The sequence below is a fragment of the Aulonocara sp. 'chitande type north' Nkhata Bay genome, linkage group LG5 (assembly GCF_057382095.1).
Source record: "Aulonocara sp. 'chitande type north' Nkhata Bay isolate Kocher_YH1m ecotype deep benthic linkage group LG5, A_spYH_male_GT1.1, whole genome shotgun sequence".
In the NCBI taxonomy this organism is placed as follows: domain Eukaryota; kingdom Metazoa; phylum Chordata; class Actinopteri; order Cichliformes; family Cichlidae; genus Aulonocara; species Aulonocara sp. 'chitande type north' Nkhata Bay.
The window spans coordinates 23,206,250-23,227,370 of NC_141348.1; the positions used below are offsets into that span (position 1 = coordinate 23,206,250).

At 37.5% G+C, this 21,121-nt stretch overlaps 3 protein-coding genes across 12 annotated transcripts; 1 reads left to right on the forward strand and 2 right to left on the reverse strand.

Moving 5' to 3' along the window:
• Positions 1–2,799: 2,799 nt before the first annotated feature.
• Positions 2,800–7,385, reverse strand: rhebl1 (Ras homolog, mTORC1 binding like 1). The gene is made up of 8 exons (XM_086292270.1): positions 6,945–7,385; positions 5,155–5,226; positions 4,969–5,036; positions 4,777–4,859; positions 4,303–4,359; positions 4,130–4,177; positions 3,903–3,984; positions 2,800–3,800 (listed from the first exon to the last, which is right to left on the reverse strand). The coding sequence occupies exons 1-8, from the start codon at positions 6,994–6,996 to the stop codon at positions 3,708–3,710; spliced, it is 555 nt and encodes a 184-aa protein (XP_086148396.1). The 5' UTR covers positions 6,997–7,385; the 3' UTR covers positions 2,800–3,707.
• LOC147330576 (zinc finger protein Eos-like) lies at positions 6,697–15,453 on the forward strand. Of its 10 annotated transcripts, none has more exons than XM_086292263.1 (8): positions 6,697–6,836; positions 11,139–11,196; positions 11,301–11,408; positions 12,042–12,296; positions 12,540–12,707; positions 12,821–12,970; positions 13,181–13,312; positions 13,667–15,453. In XM_086292263.1, exons 2-8 carry the CDS (start codon positions 11,157–11,159, stop codon positions 14,551–14,553), a joined length of 1,740 nt encoding a protein of 579 aa, XP_086148389.1. In that variant the 5' UTR covers positions 6,697–6,836; positions 11,139–11,156; the 3' UTR covers positions 14,554–15,453. The 10 variants fall into 10 exon arrangements, with proteins under 10 accessions (XP_086148389.1, XP_086148395.1, XP_086148390.1 ...); XM_086292269.1 differs by having other exon boundaries at positions 11,304–11,408; XM_086292264.1 differs by lacking the exon at positions 6,697–6,836 and adding an exon at positions 9,800–10,111 and having other exon boundaries at positions 11,304–11,408.
• A 2,850-nt stretch (positions 15,454–18,303) lies between these two features.
• Positions 18,304–19,987, reverse strand: LOC147330577 (small ribosomal subunit protein eS26). The gene is made up of 4 exons (XM_086292271.1): positions 19,845–19,987; positions 18,805–18,982; positions 18,587–18,717; positions 18,304–18,396 (listed from the first exon to the last, which is right to left on the reverse strand). Exons 1-4 carry the CDS (start codon positions 19,947–19,949, stop codon positions 18,361–18,363), a joined length of 450 nt encoding a protein of 149 aa, XP_086148397.1. The 5' UTR covers positions 19,950–19,987; the 3' UTR covers positions 18,304–18,360.
• Between the last annotated feature and the right edge of the window lie 1,134 nt (positions 19,988–21,121).

A 21,121-nucleotide genomic window follows, 5' to 3' on the forward strand; every position in this document is an offset into this window, starting at 1 on the left:
TGATATTAAAGTCCTGTTTGTGGCACATTAGTATATGTGAGGGGGCAAACTCCTCAAGATGGGTGGTGACCATGGTGGCCATTTAGAAGTCGGCCATCTTGGATACAACTTTTGTTTTTTTTTCAATAGGAAGAGGGCCATGTGACACATCAGACTTATTGGTAATGTCACAAGAAAAACAATGGTGTGCTTGGTTTCATCCAGTATCCGTAGTTTCAGGTGCTGTACATCTCGTATCTTCACACTATAGACAATTGCCTTCAGATGACCCCAAAGATAAAAGTCTAAGGGGGTCAGATCGGGAGACCTTGGGGGCCATTCAACTGGCCCACGACGACCAATCCACTTTCCAGGAAACTGTTCATCTAGGAATGCTCGGACCTGGTACCCATAATGTGGTGGTGCGCCATCTTCTGGAAAAACTCAGGGAACGTGCCAGCTTCAGTGCATAAAGAGGGAAACACATCATCATGTAGCAATTTCAAATATCCAGTGGCCTTGAGGTTTCCATTGATGAAGAATGGACCCACTATTGTTGTACCCCATATACCAAACCATCACTTTTGTTGTTCCAACAGTCTTGGAGGGATCCATCCAATGTGGGTTAGTGTCAGACCAATAGCGGTGGTTTTGTTTGTTAACTTCACCGTTCACATAAAAGTTTGCCTCATCACTGAACAAAATCTTCTGCATGAACTGAGGGTCCTGTTCCAATTTTTTGTTTTGCCCATTCTGCAAATTCTGTGTGCCGATCTGGGTCATCCTCGTTGAGATGCTGCAGTAGCTGGAGTTTGTAAGGGTGCCATTTGTGAGTAGCTAATATCCACCGAAGGATGTTCGACTAATGCCACTCTCCAGCGACATGCGACAAGTGCTACGCTGTGGGCTCTTGCTGAATGAAGCTAGGACAGCCACTGATGTTTCTTCATTAGTGACAGTTTTCTTGTGTCCACATTTTGGCAAATCAAACACGGAACCAGTTTCACGAAACTTAGCAAGCAGTTTGCTGACTGTAGCATGGGAGATGGGTGGTCTCGTAGGGTGTCTTGCATTGAAATCTGCTGCAGTGACCCAGTTGTGTGTGTATATATATATATATATATATATATATATATATGCACAATTTTACACCTGATAACTGTTTTGCAGAGCAGTAGAAGCATCTCCCTTTATGAATATTATCAGAAATACCACCAGTATCTCTTTTATAAGGCAAAAACATTGTGACTTAATTGCAGTTTTTGGAAAAATACAATTTTGGTTTGACTCAAATATAATGCCAGTACTAACTACCAGTACCATTTATTTTCAAATAATATAAATATGGCTATTTTACAGGACACTGAAAACCCAAATCACACCTCTAAATTTCTAAAAAAAACAAAAGAAAAAAAAACCTTTACTACACCGAACTCAATATATTTCCTTACTCCTTCTCTTTGTATTTTCCAAAGTGATTTATTTCTTCCTCATTAATAGCTGAACTTTTATCTGGTGAGACTTCTGCACTGTATCTGGATCATCTGTATCACATAAACAAAGAACTACACGCAACTTAAATCCCATAGCTTTATTATTATTTGTGATTTTTTTTTTGTAAAGAAAGTATGTCAATATGAATATTTAACATGATTTCAAAACTGAAAAAGAACCCCTTTTTATGCATTTAGTTTAAGTAGCTTTGGGAATCACTATAGAACAACAAAAAAAACCCCAATTTGAATCATCTGCTAACAGCAAAAATTTTTCATCACATATATCACCAATATAATCAATATTCACAATATAAGGATGCTCTAATATATTGGTATCTGCATATAATTGTCCTATTGACCGTCATTGGCCTGTTAAATAATACTAGATGGACTGATGTCAGCAGTTATAGTTTCTCTATTGAGTAACATCAAATTTGAATGGGTAGAGTACTCAAATCTTGTAGTAAAGGGCAATAAAACTTAAAATTAAAAAATAAAATAAAATTCTTGTACAAAAAGCAGATTTAATAAAACTAATTTCACAAGCTAAGTTCCAAAAAGGAACGGGGGGAGGGGGGGGGCAAAGTCATCAGGCACATCAGATGAGTAACAGATTTATTTATATACAAAACTGTTTACAGCAAGATTTCTGAATCAACATTGACCCATAGGAAAATATTGGTGTTCAGGTGTACGACACCTACACCCAAGGTGTCAAGTTAACAGAAGGGGGGAAAAATACTTTTAAGAGCACCTTGAGTCATGAAAGGAAGCAGATGAGGGAGTTTGAACAACAGTAAGGCACAAGACACAGCATCACCAGCTTCTGTTCAACCATCGTCATCAATTTGCAGCTATTCATTCAGCACAGCACTTGATAAAAAGTTACAATTAACCACTAAAGGTACAACATCGGGATTATGGGGAGAAGCTCCACAGTTTGTCACATATTCATAAGGCTACAGATTCTATGAGGAAAAACAAAAAACACATCATCATTAAGGACCTCAAGTATCTGACTGCAACCATGCAAGTCCACAGTTTGAATTCAGTGGACTGCATACCATACTGACTTGGCTTTATCGAACCCACAGGAACCATCAAATCAAAACCACCAGATCAAAAAAGATAATAATAAATTCTAAGCTAACTCAGGCATTTTGCCACTTAACCTTACACAATGTTAAAAAGTATTTAAAAAAAAACCCTCAATGTTCATAATTAACAATGCACATATATGCATAAACTCTACTTAGGATATTTAAGAGAGCAAAACTGCATCACTCAAGAGATAACCAATGATACCAAAAACCAATTTCTAAGATTAAATTTTTATTTTTATTTTTTTTTAAAAAGGCCATAAGTGGTAAATAGCAAAGATCTACTCAAATCTATCCTAAATCTCTCTGAGTGCTGTCCATAACATCTTTATTACAGTTAATCAGAAATTAAAATGTAGAAACAATGACAGTCTGTTTATCAGAACCTAAGATGTGAGTTGTCAAATATTTGAATATATAACAGACTTCTCTTGTCATAAAGACACAGCCCCACAGTTCATTAGTGAAAGGTACCTGAAGATGAGGAGACAAAGTTATTACAGTGAGGACCGTGAAACCACAGTGGGATATCTAATGTACAATGTCAGTATAGGCTATCCAAGGAAACCCACCATTTGTAAGAAACAATGACACTTTAACACCACATTTAAAGCAATGTGAACTGCGACTCTGCATCGATGCCAAAAAAGACCAGCTGAAGTAATACACCAGTCCTCGGAAAGACCATTAACCAGCCATCACTGGAGAGTAATAAGGCATATGCCAGTGATTTCTCAAAGATTAGGGGGGGAAATGATGCAATCAACATGAAGCAACAAATCTGAATGTCTAATTTTTTTCCGAGGATTTTGTTCAACTCAAAAAAATAAAAAAATAAAAAAATAAATCAAGATTATGCCCAGACGTAGCTTACATTTCAATATTGGAAGGTGGTGTTCATCGAAGATGCTGCTTTGTTTAAAACAGAGTTTAATCCTTGTTTTAGAAACTTCTGTCTCAGTTTATCAACTGTCTGAGCAGTTGCTTTGCTATGTAAATTAATCTAACATCACAATGAAGCAGAAAAGTTCCACCGCTGTGTCTTGGTGTCGGTGAGGTCACGATTGGCAAGCTGGTGAAGTTGTGCCTCCTGTCTTCAGTAAGTTAGCTTACTGATGTGTTGGATACACTTTCACATCACAATGCACTTCTTCTCCTCTGGGGGAGCATTGCCATCAGCTTTCTCCATCTCCAAAATGATCCGCTTGAAAACCTCCACAGCAGTCTGCATCGCAAGAATTTTGCCATTAGAGTGTTAATGTTCTCAGAAATTAATGTGGACTCGCTAGCATTCAGAGTTAGCATTCAATAAGATATTTCTCACTACCTCGTTTTCCTTGGCTGAGGACTCCATGAATGCAGCACCCCAGGAATCAGCAAGTTTTTTTCCCTCCTCTGGCTTGATAACCCTGGAAGGAAAAAAAAAAACAAGCAAAAAAACAAACGAACAAAAATAAATACATAAATATTAGAATATTAAAAACAAAAAGGTGCCATTGGTACAGTTACCATTCTACTAAGATATATTTTTACACTTTCCGAAATCTGGATTACCTTTCCATATGGAGATCTTTTTTGTTCCCTACAAGAACAGTTGGGACCCTAAAAAGACAAAAGCCTGATTGTATTAAACATAACTTAAAGAGAAAAAAAAAAAAAAAGAAAAGAAAAGGGAACAAAAAGACAACATAGAAAATATTGAAATTTAAAGAACCAGCTAAACTTACTGAATCTTCCCAACCATGTCTAGCAGTTTATCATGTAGAACCTGCACAACTTCAAAACTGAACAGAAAGATATTTCAGCATGTGAGACACTGATCAGACAGTAGATTTAACATACATCTTATGTATCTATAATTTATCACGATAAACATTTTGTACAAAAAAAACCTAAAAAAAAAACAAAAAAAAAACTACAGCCTGGAAAATTATAATAAAGTGGATTTGATTGAAAAACACTTTATGACAGTAAGAAAAAAGAGAATATAACATGACTGCAAAAAATAAGGGTAAAAAAAAGACTACACTTGTGTTTTCTGATTAGTGTATTATCAGCTTCCCTCGGAGGCTATATCTGAAAATATGTCAAATCACAGTGTTGGTATGATTTTCTAGAAACATAAAGCATGGTAGTTGTAGTACAAAGAGTCTGGAAACCTGTGCTAGTGTATCCAAAATTAGTCCCAATCATCAACTCACCTCTTCATGGAAGTCACTGAATAGACAAGGACATAGCCATGGATGTCCATTGAGTGGGATTGTGGAAAAATTGAGTACTCATCCTACAGACAAGGGCAAATAAGACATCTGAGCACATGTTATGACATGGGCAAATTATCGACTGAAAACAAATGCTCGGCGTTAGTTTACATATTAACATAAACTACTTACTTGTCCAGCTGTATCAACTAGCTGAAGATTGAAGTCTTGACCATTCACACTGACCATTTTGTTAAAGGCTTTGTTAAAGGAAAGAAAGGTGAACTAGTTTTACAATTCGCTATATGCAATCAAACAGGAAAAAATGTCTTTGTTGTAACACTGTACCAAAAAAGAAAAAACTAATGGCAAACTTACTGTTTTCAATGGTGGGGTCATAGGAATCGACAAACTGCCCTTCCACAAACTGTATTGTAAGGGATGACTTTCCTGAGCGTTAAAAAATAAAATAAAAACATAAACAAACATTATGCAGTTAGTTACAATTATTCTGAGACATGATTTAAACATCTTGTGCTTGTTGTTGATTTCTTGATCGTTTAAGCCTTTATACTGTAGATAAGTAATTTTAACGCACTACAAATCCTACAAATTCTGTAACCTGGTCAGGAATTTAAGATGTATTGCCACAGATGTATTGCCACAGTAAATGTTTCACATAGTTATTTTAATGTCCAATTATAGTCCCCCTGTGGTATCTAGATAAGCTAACATGTTTTAAAAGTTAGGTAATGAAAGCAAAGGATGGCTGGCAAAAAGTGGAGGACTGTTCTTCTGATAGGCAATTGCCTCGAGTGCCAGTGTCCTGCAGGTTTTAGATATCACCCTTTGTCAACGTACCTGAATCAAATGATTAGTTTATTACCAGGCCTCTGGAGAACTTCAGCACATGTTGGGGAGGTAATTTAGCCATTTGAATCAGCTGTGTTGGATCAAGAACACATCTAAAACCTGCAGGACACCGGCACTTGAGACCTTGAGTTGCCTACCCCTGTAGACGTATCTGCTATACAACCATAAAATGCTGACATGTAGCATTCCTATGGGGTTATGTTCTGTTACAGCTATAAACGTTTTATGAGTATATACAAATTTTATGTAGGCATGTAAATGAATTTAGAATTATAATTTATCTAAGTAATGATGTGATAAAAGTTTTCACAGTGACAAAAAAACCCTGATATTTCTCTGTAAAACACCTGCACATATTATAGTACAGTTTCTGAATCAGAACTGTAGATTATTTAATTATGGACATACAGAAAGAGAAACGTTTTTAAGTGCTATTTCAAAAGAACACAGTTTTAAAGGAAGTACTGTACAAAGTCTTAAATCTTAAAGATACTAACAAGTAAGTTAAATTACATGTATATTTCTTTAAATACCAGAATTTTTACTTTTTAAAAAAAATTTCTAATTAGGTAATTAGGTTTAGTTTTCAGTTAGTGGGTTTGTTCATTTCAGTTTGGTTTTTATTATTTTAGTTTCATTTTTAGTTTCTGTGACAAATACTGATATTTCTCTGTAAAACACATGCACCTATTACTATACCGATGCTGATTCAAAACTGTAGTTGATTTATTTGTAGACTTTTAGAAAGAAACTCTCTTTCAAGAGTTTTGTTTTGTTTTTTTAAAACAACAGATTTTAAAAGGACATACTTTACACTCTCCTTTTTAATACAGACGCCGACACTTGTGTAAACAAAAAGTCACTAGGCCAGAACAACAAATTATGGCGCTTCATTGGTCACACAATGAGGTTTCATAATTTAAACTAATTTAAATAATACAATAAGAGGTTTATTCTTGTTGCAGATTGAGTTTCTTAAAATCTGGACGTTATGATTGACCTGCTAAGCTAGAAGTTTGGAGCACACATTACTTGGCACTCCACCAGGGTATCCCCGGCTAAGTTTATTTTCACCGGTCACCTTTCACCTAGAAACGTGTGGATACAACTGTACAGCAACACTGGTTGACTTGAAGGTGCTTTAGTAGTTAATGTAGAAGAGAAAAAAAGAGCCCTGAGAAACAAAGGTAAGCTAGCGTTACTGTTGTACTTCGGATACGCTCACAAGGAAAACAAAGCCAGGACGTTAGCCTGTTACCCAAGCTAGCTGTGCAAGAGCTCGAACCTGTACTCACCTACAGACCGGTAACCTATAACGGCGATCTTTCTGTATTTCGGTTGAGGCATTGTAGTGAAAAACGGTGTTGAGTAGGTCTTTGAAAAATGTAGTACACCACCTATATTTACTATCTAAGCAAACTTTTATCGCCACATTCGTCTCGCGTCACGTGACAACAACAAACTTTTTCGAGCCGCCGCTCGAGTTCTCCGCTGGGCCTCAAACTGGAACTGCAGAGTTTAGCTACCGTAAATACAGCTTATAGTCGTATAAAACTAAGCCCCTGCCTTCATCCAGTACATCATCGATTCTGGTGGGTATTCTGAAAGGATGTAACTCTCGTTCCAACCCAAAGTGGAAACGGGGAGGGGGGGAGGAAAAAAAAAAGCTGGTTCAACGCGGTCGCTGCTATCTGCAAGTCAAACTGACGGAAACTGTCATTGTGTAAGCACACCGTCGTAAAATCAGCCCACACGTCAGAGCGGCACGGGCCGTTTGCACAGCAGAGGTCACTCTTTGTACGTCCCAGCGTGTGCGTGACCACCATACTTACTTTTTTTTAGACTTTTCCAGACCGACCTTCAATGCACAGTACTCGGAGAAATGTCAGATAAAGCAGTGTTGATTTTCCAAGTTTCAGTGCAGACATGATTTTTTTAGACTTAGGGGGCATTCTACAATTGGGGGACAATTTACTTAAAAAATAATAATAAGCAATAAATCAAAGGTAAACGTTTTATGATATATATTATTTGTTGTGTGCTATGCAATTTTAAAGATATTGTGTGGAGAGAGATTTGTAAGTAATTTTGGACCCGCTGAAGTCTAAAAGAAATTACTGTATCTCTGGCAAATACATACTCAGGACTGTTTAATAATATTTCATATGTTTTTAATAAATGTTTGTAATGTTTGTTTTATATGTATAGTACCAGAGTTGCATATCTGTGCTAGTTTTAGCGTTTTCTTGGAAAAAGATGTCAGCTGCAGAATGTGATGTAGTGTGAAAGTCGAGAATGAATTTGGGTAACATGTTAAAATGACACTCAGAAAAGATTAAGGAAAAATAAAAAAATATGCCAAAGAGGACTGACTTTTGGTCTAGCCATGGTATTAGCACATGTCAACTCCTTTTTGTCATGTTGCTTACTTTTTTGTCTCTTCCTTTTCCAGGCCAAGTAGGTTTCAGGAAGTTGATTGCACACACACTGTGGGAAACAATTTGCAGAATATAATTGTTGTTCTTTAAAATATGTTGATGTTGAATAAATGGTTTAAAAAATATAAGGGACATATATGGATGAACAGAAATTGTGGATTTATATCTTATTTTAACTGTTATATTTGACATGGTTACCAAGAAGCTGGGATGAGAGAGGAGGAGTTATAGGTTTGGACTATTTAATTAGTTTTTAGGGAGGTGTTTTTTTTTTACTTTTTTTTAAAATTATTATTCTTAATTCAGTTTAGTTTCAGTTAGTTTCATAGCAGGTTTGACCATTTGAGTTTTTGTTGTTTGAAAATGTTCAGATTTTTTATTTATTTATTTATTTAGTTAGTCAGTTTCAGTCTTTGTAATTATTGTTTGGAGGGCATATGTGAGACGCACGATTTAGGAAAACTAGTATAACGTTCAGTCTTGTAGAAATCCAAGGTCTCAATAAACACATCCACCAAAGTGTCATCATAAGGAAGATTGTTTCCACCACTAATTAATTTTTTTTCCTGTAAGTTGATCAGGCTATCTAACGTGAAAATTGGAGATAATAACTTGACATTTTTCACTTGCTTCTTTTTGTTGTCATTTTTCTTCAGTGGCAGAAACAAGCCTTAATATCACCACACATGTTGTAATAACAAATTTTACCAAACCAACAAATACTAAAACAACATTTCCTCTAAATGTTTTATTTCCTTTTGGTTTTTTCACAAAATAATTTCAGTTATTTTTAGTTTTTTAAATCTTTTTAAAATGCATTTCATCAGCTTATAATGTATTTATTCAAAATATGAATCTCAAAGATAACCGCTAAAGGATATCATTTTAATACACTGGAAAAAACCACACAATTTACCTTTTGTAAACACAGTAGAGTATGTGGCAGGAAGAGAAAAGTACCCAGCTCTGATCCACAGCAGTAGTGGGAAAAGTATTATGATTCCTTGCTGAGTACAATTATTTGTATATTGATGCAAAACACTTTTAAAAACAGTCTGATGGGAAGAGGAATCACTCATTGCTGGATCAGTGACTAAAACCTTTGCCCAGGTCTTTAAAACCTGTATGAGCACCACCGGGAAAATGTGCAAAAAAATTAGTGCTAGTGCCAGCTGCCACAAACATATATACTAAAACTGAAATAAAAAGAAACGTGTATTTAATTATTTATTTAGGCTGGGTTAAACAATGCCGCAGCGGAATACATTTATTTGAGTGACTTGTTTATATGTTCAGCTGAAGTCATAATCATGTTTAAAAAAAAACGTATTCTCTAACAGTGAAGATGCATACCTCACCATTTAGTTATTTCGTTTAAGACAAGACATACTGGGAATTGATCAGGAGCTGTAAAGAAATCTCTCTCCAGAAGAATGCAGTCCTAGGAACAGAAAGCATACTGCATAGAACCCACAGGCTTGGGATCTTAGCATCTGTTGTGTGTTAACACAATGCCATAATCTTCCCAGGAGTGGATGTGCTAGCAAATTCACGCCAAGGTCAAACCATGCAGTGCTCAGAAAAAATGCCAAAAAAAACCCCAAGACTCACATCTTGGACTCCATATTCCTCAGTTAGCATGTAAATGATAAAGTTCATGACAGTACAATTAGAAAATGACTGAACAAATATGACTTGTTTTTAAAGGGTTGCCATGAGAAACAATCTTCTCTCTTAAAAGAATATAGCAGCACAGCTAAGGTTTGCAAGGTTACTTTTGAAGAAACCATTAACAAAGAAATCTTGGGCTATTTGTAACTAAAAGTGGTTGTGTTGCTTTATGAGCCGGGTGATGGTTGTGCAGTTAACCAGAGCTCTGGGAAACGGGTAGCTGTTGCTGCGTTGGAGATGTAACCCGGAAATTATTTGAAGCTGGAGGTAAACCCTGCCAGGAAATGCTGCTGTCATAATCAAACAGATGAAAATACGGAATAAGCTCACTGAAACGGCCCTTACAGGGAAAGGTAATTTAGTAGTTACTGGACAACTGGGCAGCTTTAAAACTACTGCTTCTGTGGTGTTGTTTTATACAAGTCAGCTTTAAAGCTGCTAGGGGAGCAGGCCAACAGCTAGCGGGCAAGCTGTAGCATTGTGGCTGGCTGTGGGTGCCATAGCAACCGTTTAGGAAACACTGGCAGTAGTGGCTAGCTCGTTAGGCTAGCGTTGGTTTGTTATGCTAGCGTTAAACACGACGCCGAGGAGTGTCCAAGTCAGCCCTAGTTAATTATTGTCACAAGTCAGCGCTATCTACTCGCATCGCCGCGCATGTTACTTAATTCCAACTTTGCTCCGTGCTTTCTAGCAAGCTGTCGGTGATGGCACACCGCCGTAACGTTAAAGTGTTAAGTTTAGCTAACTTGGCCAACGGTAATTTCCATCACATGCAGTAGGCTAACGTTAGCCGCCAAGGCCGTAAACTTAGGTTACCTCAACGCCACCGTTATGTAAACGTTTGCACCGTTTTTTGTCGTTTATTGTCTCAATTTCCGATTTAATCTTTCTCATGTTAGATTAGCGCAACTTTAAGTCACTTTAGCAGCGTTGTCATCGCTCACCTCAATTGTTAGGGAGTCTTATCTGGGGTTGGTAAGGTTAGGTATGATGCTGAGATTAGCTGCTAGTTAATTATTTTTTTTGATTGATCTTATTCATAGCAACAGACACGGATTTGATTTGATTTTTTTAAATTGTTGTTGTTATAAATGAATGGCCGTTCTTGCGCCGCAACAACAAATTAACGATATTACGTCTTAGTTAGAAAATTAAATGTAAGCGTTTATTTAGTTTTTTATCCCTTTGTTAATTGAAAGGGGTGTAGTCTAACGTGCTGTTTACAATCTAAGCCACACCACAATTACTTGATTTCAGAAAATGTCACGTTCCGACCTCAACCTGCAATAATTCATGTTTAAAGAATTAAGCGATTGTAGACAAATGGTTAGGTTTGTGTGCGTGAAAGAGAATTTATGTTTGTCACAATTGTCATTTCAGTATTCAGTCTGAACTAGTATGGATGTTGATGACTGCAATGGACGGTCTTACATATCAGGTGCAGCTCTGATTTATTTAGTCACCCATATATACTTACCTTCTAAATTAGGCATGTTTTTTTTTTTTAAATGATATATCTTATTTTGGTTCTTTTCTTGGCAGCAGGTAGTGGAGACTCTTCATTGGAAAGAGAGTTTTCTGGAGCTCTTGGAGGTCCAACAGTGAGCACCCCAAACAGCAAGGAAAACTCTCCCAGTCGCTCCCTCAGTGGTCAGTGAGAACTTATAGCATCTTCATTAGTTCCATCTATATGAAGCTTTTTATTCTCTCAGTGTGATTGTCAAATTTTTATTTTCTAATCTAGATAAATATTTTTATAATCTTCTTCTCATAATCAGATTATGTTTATACATTAATAATATGAATTTTAAATTAACTTACTGGAGCAGCACTATTCACCCTACAGTGCTGGGGAAAGTATTTTACAGCATTGTGAACTACATCCCATGATTTCCCACTTACATGTTTAAGATCACCGAACAAAATTTAAATATAGTCCAAGCAAATACATTATATAACATATATAACTGCAATCAAGCATTTGTGATAACTAGCAGTGATTCTTTCACATTGCTGTGGAGGAATTTTGGCTCACACATCTTTGGAGAATTGTTTTCAAAATGTTTTGAAAACACTGTTGGGTTTTCAAACATAAATGACCTGTTTAAGCTCATGCCAAAGCATCTCAATCTGATTTAAGTCCGGATACTGACTAGGCCACTCCAAAATCTTTTTTTATTTTATTTTATTTTTTTTAATTTTTAGCCAGTCTGAAGTAGGCTTGCTGGTGTGTTTCCAATTATTGTTTTGCTGTATAACACAAATGCGCTTGTACTTCTGTAGCCAACTCCATTAAAGTGGAGTTGTATAGTGATGAAGACCCAGGTCGGAGTACTGAAGATGAGCGAGGAGAGCGGGTGGAGGAAGGAGGTCCAGAGCAAGGTTCTGAGGCTGTCACAAGCTATAGAGAGCTCACCAATTCTGAAACTATGCCAAGTGGAGCCACCAGACTGCCAAATGGAAAGCTCAAGTGTGACATCTGTGGAATGATCTGCATTGGGCCTAATGTGCTTATGGTGCACAAACGCAGCCACACAGGTGATCAGTCAGTTGAGTTTGGATAAATATAGAGATGGTATCTTTGCTTGTTATTAATGAAACTAGGTCAGATGAGGGGGGGGACGACATCTTGGAATTTTATAGAAAATCAGCATTGTATACAATTGATGTACTATATTGACTTAAAAAAAACCCTTTGAGGTATAGTTGCAACTAACTCAAATTTTTTGAAATATAAATTATGCTTAAGAGGTTGAGTTACCAAGTTTAAGTTTTCTACAGGTGAGCGACCATTTCAGTGTAATCAGTGTGGCGCGTCCTTCACTCAAAAGGGAAACCTACTCCGCCACATCAAGCTGCACTCAGGGGAGAAGCCCTTTAAATGTCCCTTCTGCAGCTATGCCTGTCGAAGACGGGATGCACTTACCGGCCATCTTCGCACTCATGCAGGTAGGACAGATTCAAGCCCGGTAGGTGTTTGTGTGTTGTTTGCTTCAGTTTTGTTTTTTCCATTGTAGTGTACAATAACAGTGAAAATGCTGTATTTCCACTTGTTTTACCAGTGTCTTCTCCAACTGTTGGGAAGCCGTATAAGTGCAGCTATTGTGGCCGTAGTTACAAGCAGCAAAGCACTCTGGAGGAGCACCGTGAGCGCTGTCATAGCTATTTACAGAGTCTGGATTTCCAGCAGCCAACCAGTGCACCAAATTCAGGTATGTGTTCATAGATATAACTTGCACAGTATGGTGTTAAAGAAATACCAGCCTCCTAAAGGGAGTGTAGTAGCATCTAATGTAGACATGTAGTTTGCCAGCTTAGCAAGTTAACGCTTAGAACCCACTTTATCCAAACCGGAATTTAGGCAAACACAAATAGAAAATCCTAAAATAAAAGTAATAATAGTTTGTTTATACTCTGTACAGGAGAGGAAATGAGAGAGCTAGAGTTTATACCAGATCCTCTACTGCAGCCATCCTCAGACAAGATGGCATTTATCGATCGGCTCGCCAACAGCATCACCAAACGCAAGAGATCCACGCCACAAAAATTTGTAGGTGAGCATTTGGTCTCAGTGTGGACGGTTTCAGGAAACTCAGAAAGCAATAATCATTACTTGAATTGGAATACAGCATGAAGTAAGACAGAAATCTTTTGTTGTGCTTATATTACCAGCCACTATAATTTTAGATATCCAATTAGCACACAGTATTTATTTGGTTAGGAAAGGTCTGAAAGCTGCTCTCAGTATAGCAATCTAACTGAAAAAAGAAACACACAAAGAAAAAACTAAGTTTTGAGCATCTTGTAAAATTAGGAAAATAACCAGCATCATCGTAAAATAGAGAATGTATCCAAAATGCTGACTGTCATTGTACTGTATTATAAAGTCATATCTTTCTGTGTTGCAGGGCAGAAGCACATACGCCTCAACCTTGCAGATACACCTTACAAGCTCACTGCTAGTTTGGATAAAGATGGAGACATGCACCCAGTGGACCTTGATGCCCCACACTTTACTGGTCTGGGAGGAGAATATGTAGGTGTTGCAGGTACTGGAAGAGGAGGGGTATCAGACACACTCAGATCCTTGCACCTTCCCACCAGTCACTCTTCAAGTTTATCAGAACTCAGGCCGATTCACAGCTTCAGTCATGCTCCTGTTCCCCTTGGGCCAAGGTTAGATTGCACAGGGGCAGGAGCTGGCCTGGGAGCTGTGGGTGTTGGGAGCAGGGAGGCAGCAGAGGGTCACGAAGACCTGCCTCCGGGTCGAAATCACGCCCCTTCTCCTAGCAATGGCTGCCAGGATTCTACGGACACAGAAAGCATGGCAGATGAGCCTTACAACAGCTGTGCTCCGACTCCGACTTTGTACAGTAACAACGGCCATCACCTCCTCCACTCTAACAACCATAACCCAGCACCTCCACCCATCGCACACCACAGGAGTCGGGGCAGACACAGCCCCAGTCATGCCAAAGACCGGGAGATGAAAAGAGAGGATGGAGGCCATTCTGCTCTCCCTCCTCCCACACATGCTCCAACACCGAGCTCACCTACGGCACCCTCTTCTACCTCCAAGGAGACTTTTCGGGTTGTAGACGGGGAGGGGCGAGCTGTACGCTCTTTCCGCTGCGAGCACTGCCGCGTGCTTTTCCTGGACCATGTTATGTTTACAATCCACATGGGTTGCCATGGTTTTCGGCAGCCTTTTGAGTGCAACATCTGTGGCCATCGCAGCCAGGATCGCTATGAATTTTCTTCGCACATTGTCCGTGGAGAGCACATCTTTGACTGAGAATAAAAGGACAGCCTGCTGCCCTTAGTTTTTTTTAAATTTTTTTATTTTACACTGAGAATGGGAACTGGTTGAGTTTGGTCTGCACAAAAGCGAAAGGCATCTGTGATGATGTGAAACTGATGTTCCTAACGACACCGACACAGTTGGCATTAGTGGAAAGCTCGTGTATATGTTTAAAGAATTAGAGTAGTAGTTGCTTTCTGTCCACTTTTAACAAGAAATCTATATTAAATTATTAAAGTAGATGAAGAGCCAACACTTTTTCATCCACAGATGTGCCTTGCTCTAAAATTCTGAATTTTAGCTCTGCTGCACACATTATTGTAGACAAATCTGACTTTTGTTGCTGAAATCTTTCACCCCTTGCACAATTTAGCAGAGATGAAAGAAAATGCTAAATATAAACTTTGTAGGCTTGCAATCCCTACAGAATTTTTTTGACACCTTCTAAAAGCACTTTTTCCAATTAAGTGATTCTCAAACAGACTTTAGGTTCGGCCAGGTTTTTTCCTAGCCCGGGGTTGATTCTGTACAAGTTTTATAATGCAAAGTAAAGTGCAGACCAAACTTAAAAACCAAGTCCAAGTCATGTAGACTTTAATGTTTGAGGGTTTGTCATTGGAATAGAAATGCACTTTGGTTTCAGTGTGAATGGAGTGAACAGAGTGTGTGTGTGTGTGTGTGTGTGTGTGTGTCTGAGAGAAAGGAAAGCTGCAAGATTGTGTGTGATTGTTTTTGAAAGTAAATTTAAAACGTAAAATGGAAAATGAAGGCCTTTATTCCTGTGAGTGAATGCCGTGTTGGAAGTGTATGAATTGTTTTCCTTTTCTATAACTGCTTTTGTTGCACTGATACCTGCCAGAATACAATGACTATATTAAACTATTTTATAGAATACATTAATGACCTGCACATTTCTCTGAAAATGTGAGGGAAAAACAGGTGGAATGTTTTTCTCACTAGGAACAGGATTCGAGCATCACTGCCACAACTTGAGAGATTACCGAAGGAGGTTAAGGTGTTCATTTTCTCCCCGTACAAAAACTCCTTCATACGGCAAACCAACAATAATAATCAACAAATCTGCTTATGCTGTATTTAAACATGATTTTGGTGTTGCGTCATTGTCCCGTGCCTTTCTACACGTTTCTGACCAGACTGAAGGATGTGAGATATAAAATCATTTCTGTCTTGTAGTTGACTGTAGCTTTTTAATCTATCTAACAGAAGTCTGGCTCCCCCCACCACCCCCAACAGTTTTATCAGCAAAGATCAATTCTGATGCCTGAGCAATGTTGATGATGATGAAATGTGCATGGCTTTTGAAACATGCTGCTATGACATGGGTGTGCAGTAAATCAGTAGCACTTCACTACCGTCCTCATGGGTTAGAAACAAAGACTTTTATTTACATTTTTTTCCTGTTAGGACATTTTAAACCAGTCGCTTGAGTTACAATAGAACGAAATGGGAGTCTTTCATATCGCTTGGGATATATATATATATATATATATATATATATATATATATATATATATATATATATATATATATATATATATATATAAAAACAAGGGGAAAAAAAAAAAATCCTGTCTTGGTCATTTGTGTGGAAATGAAATGTGAAGAGAAATGTGTCAGCTTTTGGTTCTATTTATTTTCATGTTAAAACAGCAGAGATGGTTGTTGTAATCTCTGTGAGTAATTAGTTTAACACAAGCACAATACGTTTACTGTTGAGAAGGATGCTTTGAATTCTAAATTGAAGACTTGTGCACAAAAATTAAAACTTAATTGATGTTGACTGTAGCTAGGGTTTCTTTTCACATCCTCAACAACAACAAAGATCAATCTGGGACATGGTGACAGATTTACCAAAGATACACAGATATTTGCAGAGAAGACTGGAAAAACAGTGACTCTAGTCAAATTCATCAAGTAACTTGATCCCATCAGTTTTTTTTTTTAAGTTCAGACAGTGTCTTATTGAGTAAAGTTTCCCTTGTAGTTATAACTGGTATTTCCTATTTTCATAATAGATGCCCAAGAAATATTACTTCCTGTAGAACCTTCACAGTCAGATCTAAGCATATTTTGGGTCATGTCAGTGTTTGAGAATACTGAACTTTATCTTGACTTATATTTAAACAGCTTTCTGGATGTTTTGTTCTACAAAGAGAAATAAAATAGTAATCATTTTTAAACTGTTTTTAAGATCAGCAGTACCGTGGTTCTCTATAAGCACCAAATAATTTCCCCAATGCTGAGCCAAAGAACCACTGTTTCCTACTGTTAAGCACTTTTCCCTACTACAGTGGCAAAAAAATGAAAACATAAAGTAAATAATATTTGTACATAAAGTATAAGTTACAAGAAAACCTCAAGGTGTTCTTGTTCTTTTAATAATGCTGTTATTAAAGCCTTGATATATTCAAATTTTTTTCTCTTTGCAGAAGATCTTTGAAAATACATGACATAATGTTCAGCTTGTTTCATTTGATGGTGGATTAATTGTTACAAGTGGATCTACATTTGTTTGGTTATTGTTTCAGTCCTTTATTGTCAAAGTGCAGTAAGGTGATCTGGTTGCCACTCTAGTAACACAACCTAAACACATTTTAAATTTTTGTTTCTCATCAGGTTACGGTACTTTAATATTCTAATCATCTTGCCTTAATTTGTGAGCAGACTGTTAAATTAAGTTGGGACTGACGTTAGTTTGCAAATCAGAATCTGAAAGTTTCTTGGGAGTCTAAAAATCTACAAAACATTTGCAGTAACACCAAAGCTAGCAGTGTCACTTCATATCATCTTACACTGTGTATATTCTCATTTAGGCCCACGTGACTTTTCTCCAGTTGGTGTGACGTGCGTGAATTGGGTTGTTGCTGCTGTGCCTTCCGCTGGAGGTCTTAAATGTGTTTTATGTCTAAACGGTTCAAATTTATTTTCAGTGTGAAACTTTATGCTGTGTTAGTGCAAGAGGCTCCATGTTTTGAGTATACCTCAACCCACCACTCAGTGACCCTGCCCAAAACTAGTCTTTTTTTTTTTTTTTTTTTTACCAACAATCCATTAAATACTAATTCATCAAAAGGACTTGGGTAATGCTACTTAGGAGCCAAAGAAAAATACTGAAATAACTTAATATTTGATGTATCCAGTTTTGTTGACCTTCAGTGAAATATTGTACAAAAACATTCAAAGTAAAAAGGTTTTACTCTATTCAATGGTTCAGTTCTTTGACAGAATTTGGATATTTAATTAACAAGTTCTGCATTATTAGTGGAGCAAATTCACCATTAATTCATGTGTGCTACAATGGTAATGTGCTTTTAAACCTGATGCATGTGGTACCAATGCTGTTTGCTCCTCAGCTTACACCCAGCCACCTTTGTTTTAATCTTAAAGACAACCAAATAAACAGTCTACTCCAGTTTTAGCCTATACTTACAAAAATAAACTCCAGCTTTGTGGTATTCCGTGTTTTTAAACTTTCCTTGTTGCACTTTGTTCTTTTCAGTTTTTCTAACCTGCATTTCCCTGCTCTCCAAGTGGTCTGATATCGCTTTAAGTAACCGCAGAGCGTTTTTAAATGTATCATATGTAATTTTGCATTTGCATAATTTGATCTTAAGCTACTGTTAGTTTTGTACTGTAAAAAAAGTTATTCCAAATAAAATATTTGAGCAGTTTGTCTTTCCTATGAGTAAACATCGTTCAATTAATGAGCTTCACACGTTCATGTTTTTGTGAAGATTTCTCCATTTATTTGTCAGGTTTACAGCATTTTCAATTTCTGCTTTACACGGGCTTCGGAGGAGCTCTTGGTGCACCAGCCTGTAAAAGAGAAACATTCTTAGATTAAACAGGTGTAACCACGGATGGAACTTTGCCCAAGTTATACTTTTGTGTTCCTGTTATTAGTAATGAGATTATCTACCTAATTAAGGTGCTATACAAAAATAATTCTAAACACTTAATGGAGCTACACAACAGGAGGTAAGAACTGTGTTTAAATAGTACTTACAGCAGGCCTAAACCTGGGTGGTGGGGTGCGGTCTTTCCTGGCCTCACAGGAGCGGTTCCTCACCACCTTGCTGTGGATGGCACAGCTGACACAGTAGTGCAGCTTCACATAGAGCTTGGGCAGAATATATGCTGCAGAGTGGACAAAGGTACAGATGAGTCAAATCATCGGGATGAAAAGGGGGTTTTATGAAATTAAGTACAATACAATACACTCACAGTCGAAGACGCTGGCCTCTGAGATGTCTCTCACGGCTGCCGCCTCCACGATATTCCTGATCACAAACTTCTTGATGGCCTTGTCCTTGGGGACACAACGGGCACAGTTGGTGCAGCGAATGGGCTGCACATGCCCACGGCCCTTCTTAGCACGACCGTTGTTCCTCCTCTTCTTGGTCTGCCAAAATACATTAAGGGTTACCAATGACAAAGTAAACCTGAGTAAAATGTTAAAACAGAACTACATTAGGCAGTCTCAAAAATTCAGCTGTGTTAAGGTGGAAACAATTAACAATCACAAGAATATATCTGCTTTCCCCTTGAAATCCCACATCAGCACTGGTTTCAAAACCTTTTCACCACCACCCAGCCACACCAGTTATTAACACTGGCCACAAAGCAGTCGCTTCAAACTGACGGTCTAGTTTACTATAACGTCTCAACGTTAGTGGGAATCAGAATACTTTATTGATCCCTGGGGGAAATTATTTTTTTGTTACAGTGCTCCATTATAAACCAAGGGAATTATAAACCATCAGTTTAAGGGAACCCCTTAAACTGATGCACGTGCAATCTAGTTCCACATACACGTATGAACTAATGCCATCAATCATTATTGAGTTTTGTACAATCATCTATCACTCTTACACGGTATGACTGACTCAAGTCACGGTTGGGGCTTACTGAAAAACACATTTTTAACCATGAACTGTTATATTTTATCGGTTGCTTTGTCAATCGCTGTGATGTGGCTTTTCTTTTTAGCCGCATCTCTTAGCTATGTTACAGCCCAAACCTGCACCGTCGTTATCCTTTGCTAGCACACGGAACACATGCACAAAATGGCTAGCGTGCTAACGGCTAGCATTAGGCCCAAACTCATTTTTAATCGTCCAGGATGAGAGTTAATATCAATTCTCAGTTTTGTGACTTACACGTGGGATTAAAATACCCAAAGAAATGTAATTATGTGCCACTAGTCGACTAAAACATAGGTTTATTCTGTTTTCATGATTCGGCCATCAGTGAAACACACTCACCATGTTGCACGGGAAGCTGGAAAGAGGACCGGAAGAGGTTGCACCGTGAGAAGTAGTGCGGATGCTCCGCCCTCTAAATGTTACGAACAAAACGACAAAGTTCATTGATGTCTTGCTTTACTTTTCAATATTTGCAAAAGAAATGTGGCTATTGTGCACTAGGCTGAAACAAAAGCAAAAATATTGATTTTTTTATGGGAAATAACAAAAACAACAACATTAAATTCGCGGAGGGATATCAAAACGCGCTTAAAACTCCACGCGTCTCCCGAGTGAGCGGAGTTAACAGTTAAGGCAATGCTGGAACGGCAAAGGCGGTGTCATCGGCCTAACCGGTTATTAAAACAAGCTCACCTGCGACTAAAGCCCGTTAAAAACTGGATTTGTCTAGCTAAACAACAGGTTCTAATTGTTATTGAAATGAGAGTCAAATAAATTAATCACATTATCTCTCTATATATATACATATGTATGAATATATAAAACTTGGGGTTCACAGCAAAATGGCCTTTAAGTTCACTATATAAATATCAGTATGGATAATAACACCAGTACCTGAAGATATTTTCTTAATCTGACAGCAGAATTGTATTAAATTACTATATTACATCATCATTATTATTATATTGTATTGTATTATTATACTGGCACACTCTTTCTTTTCCAGGAAACAGTGTTTAACTAGACCAAAATTGGCTGTGTAGTTGCAATAAAGCTACAAGACATTATGAGTCACTGTGCTTAAAGGACAGTGTAGTGCTCAAAAGAAAAGCAGGTGAAATGCTGATAATACCACATTAGAATAATTTTTCATGACTGTATTCTGATTAAGGTCCACATGACTCTTTTTACAACTTGATCTTGGGGTTTCATGCGAGTTATCTTCAAAAAGGAAAAATGGTCCAATTTATTTATGGACTTATTAGGTGATGATCAGTACCGCAGAGAATATCTCTTAGTGGCACACCACAATTTGGCTTTTAATTAATGTGTCTTTAAACATAAGCCTATTCAGTGGACATCTTTCAAAGCTTCCTGTCCTTTCTCTGTACACGAATGAGCAGGTCCTTACAAAAGAGAGTCTTTAAAATATTTTCAAACAAAAGGCCCAAATAAAAAAAGGTGGTTTAAACTCGCTGTTGTTACATGAGGATGTGAAGCAGGTGCTTCTAAACAGTCCCTTTATGCTTCTTCTGGTGAAATAACTTTTAACAAATGAGGGTTTTTTTTGTAATAAATAAACATCTAAAAGTCTGCTGTTCCATTGGTTTACAGCT

Bases quoted from the DNA above. Each gene is read 5' to 3' on its own strand.
- rhebl1 (XM_086292270.1), bottom strand. From the start codon at position 6,996: ATGCCTCAACCGAAATACAGAAAGATCGCCGTTATAGGTTACCGGTCT. The intron at 4,360-4,776 runs GTGAGTTGATGA...CTTTCTGTTCAG, and splicing joins TCAGTGACTTCCATGAAGAG to TTTTGAAGTTGTGCAGGTTC. The intron at 4,178-4,302 runs GTAAGTTTAGCT...TTGTCTTTTTAG, and splicing joins GACATGGTTGGGAAGATTCA to GGTCCCAACTGTTCTTGTAG.
- LOC147330577 (XM_086292271.1), bottom strand. From the start codon at position 19,949: ATGAACTTTGTCGTTTTGTTCGTAACATTTAGAGGGCGGAGCATCCGC. The intron at 18,983-19,844 runs GTGAGTGTGTTT...GTATTTTGGCAG, and splicing joins CCAGCTTCCCGTGCAACATG to ACCAAGAAGAGGAGGAACAA. The intron at 18,718-18,804 runs GTGAGTGTATTG...TCCACTCTGCAG, and splicing joins AGAGGCCAGCGTCTTCGACT to CATATATTCTGCCCAAGCTC.
- LOC147330576 (XM_086292263.1), top strand. From the start codon at position 11,157: ATGGATGTTGATGACTGCAATGGACGGTCTTACATATCAG. The intron at 12,297-12,539 runs GTGATCAGTCAG...AGTTTTCTACAG, and splicing joins GCACAAACGCAGCCACACAG to GTGAGCGACCATTTCAGTGT. The intron at 13,313-13,666 runs GTGAGCATTTGG...TCTGTGTTGCAG, and splicing joins CACGCCACAAAAATTTGTAG to GGCAGAAGCACATACGCCTC.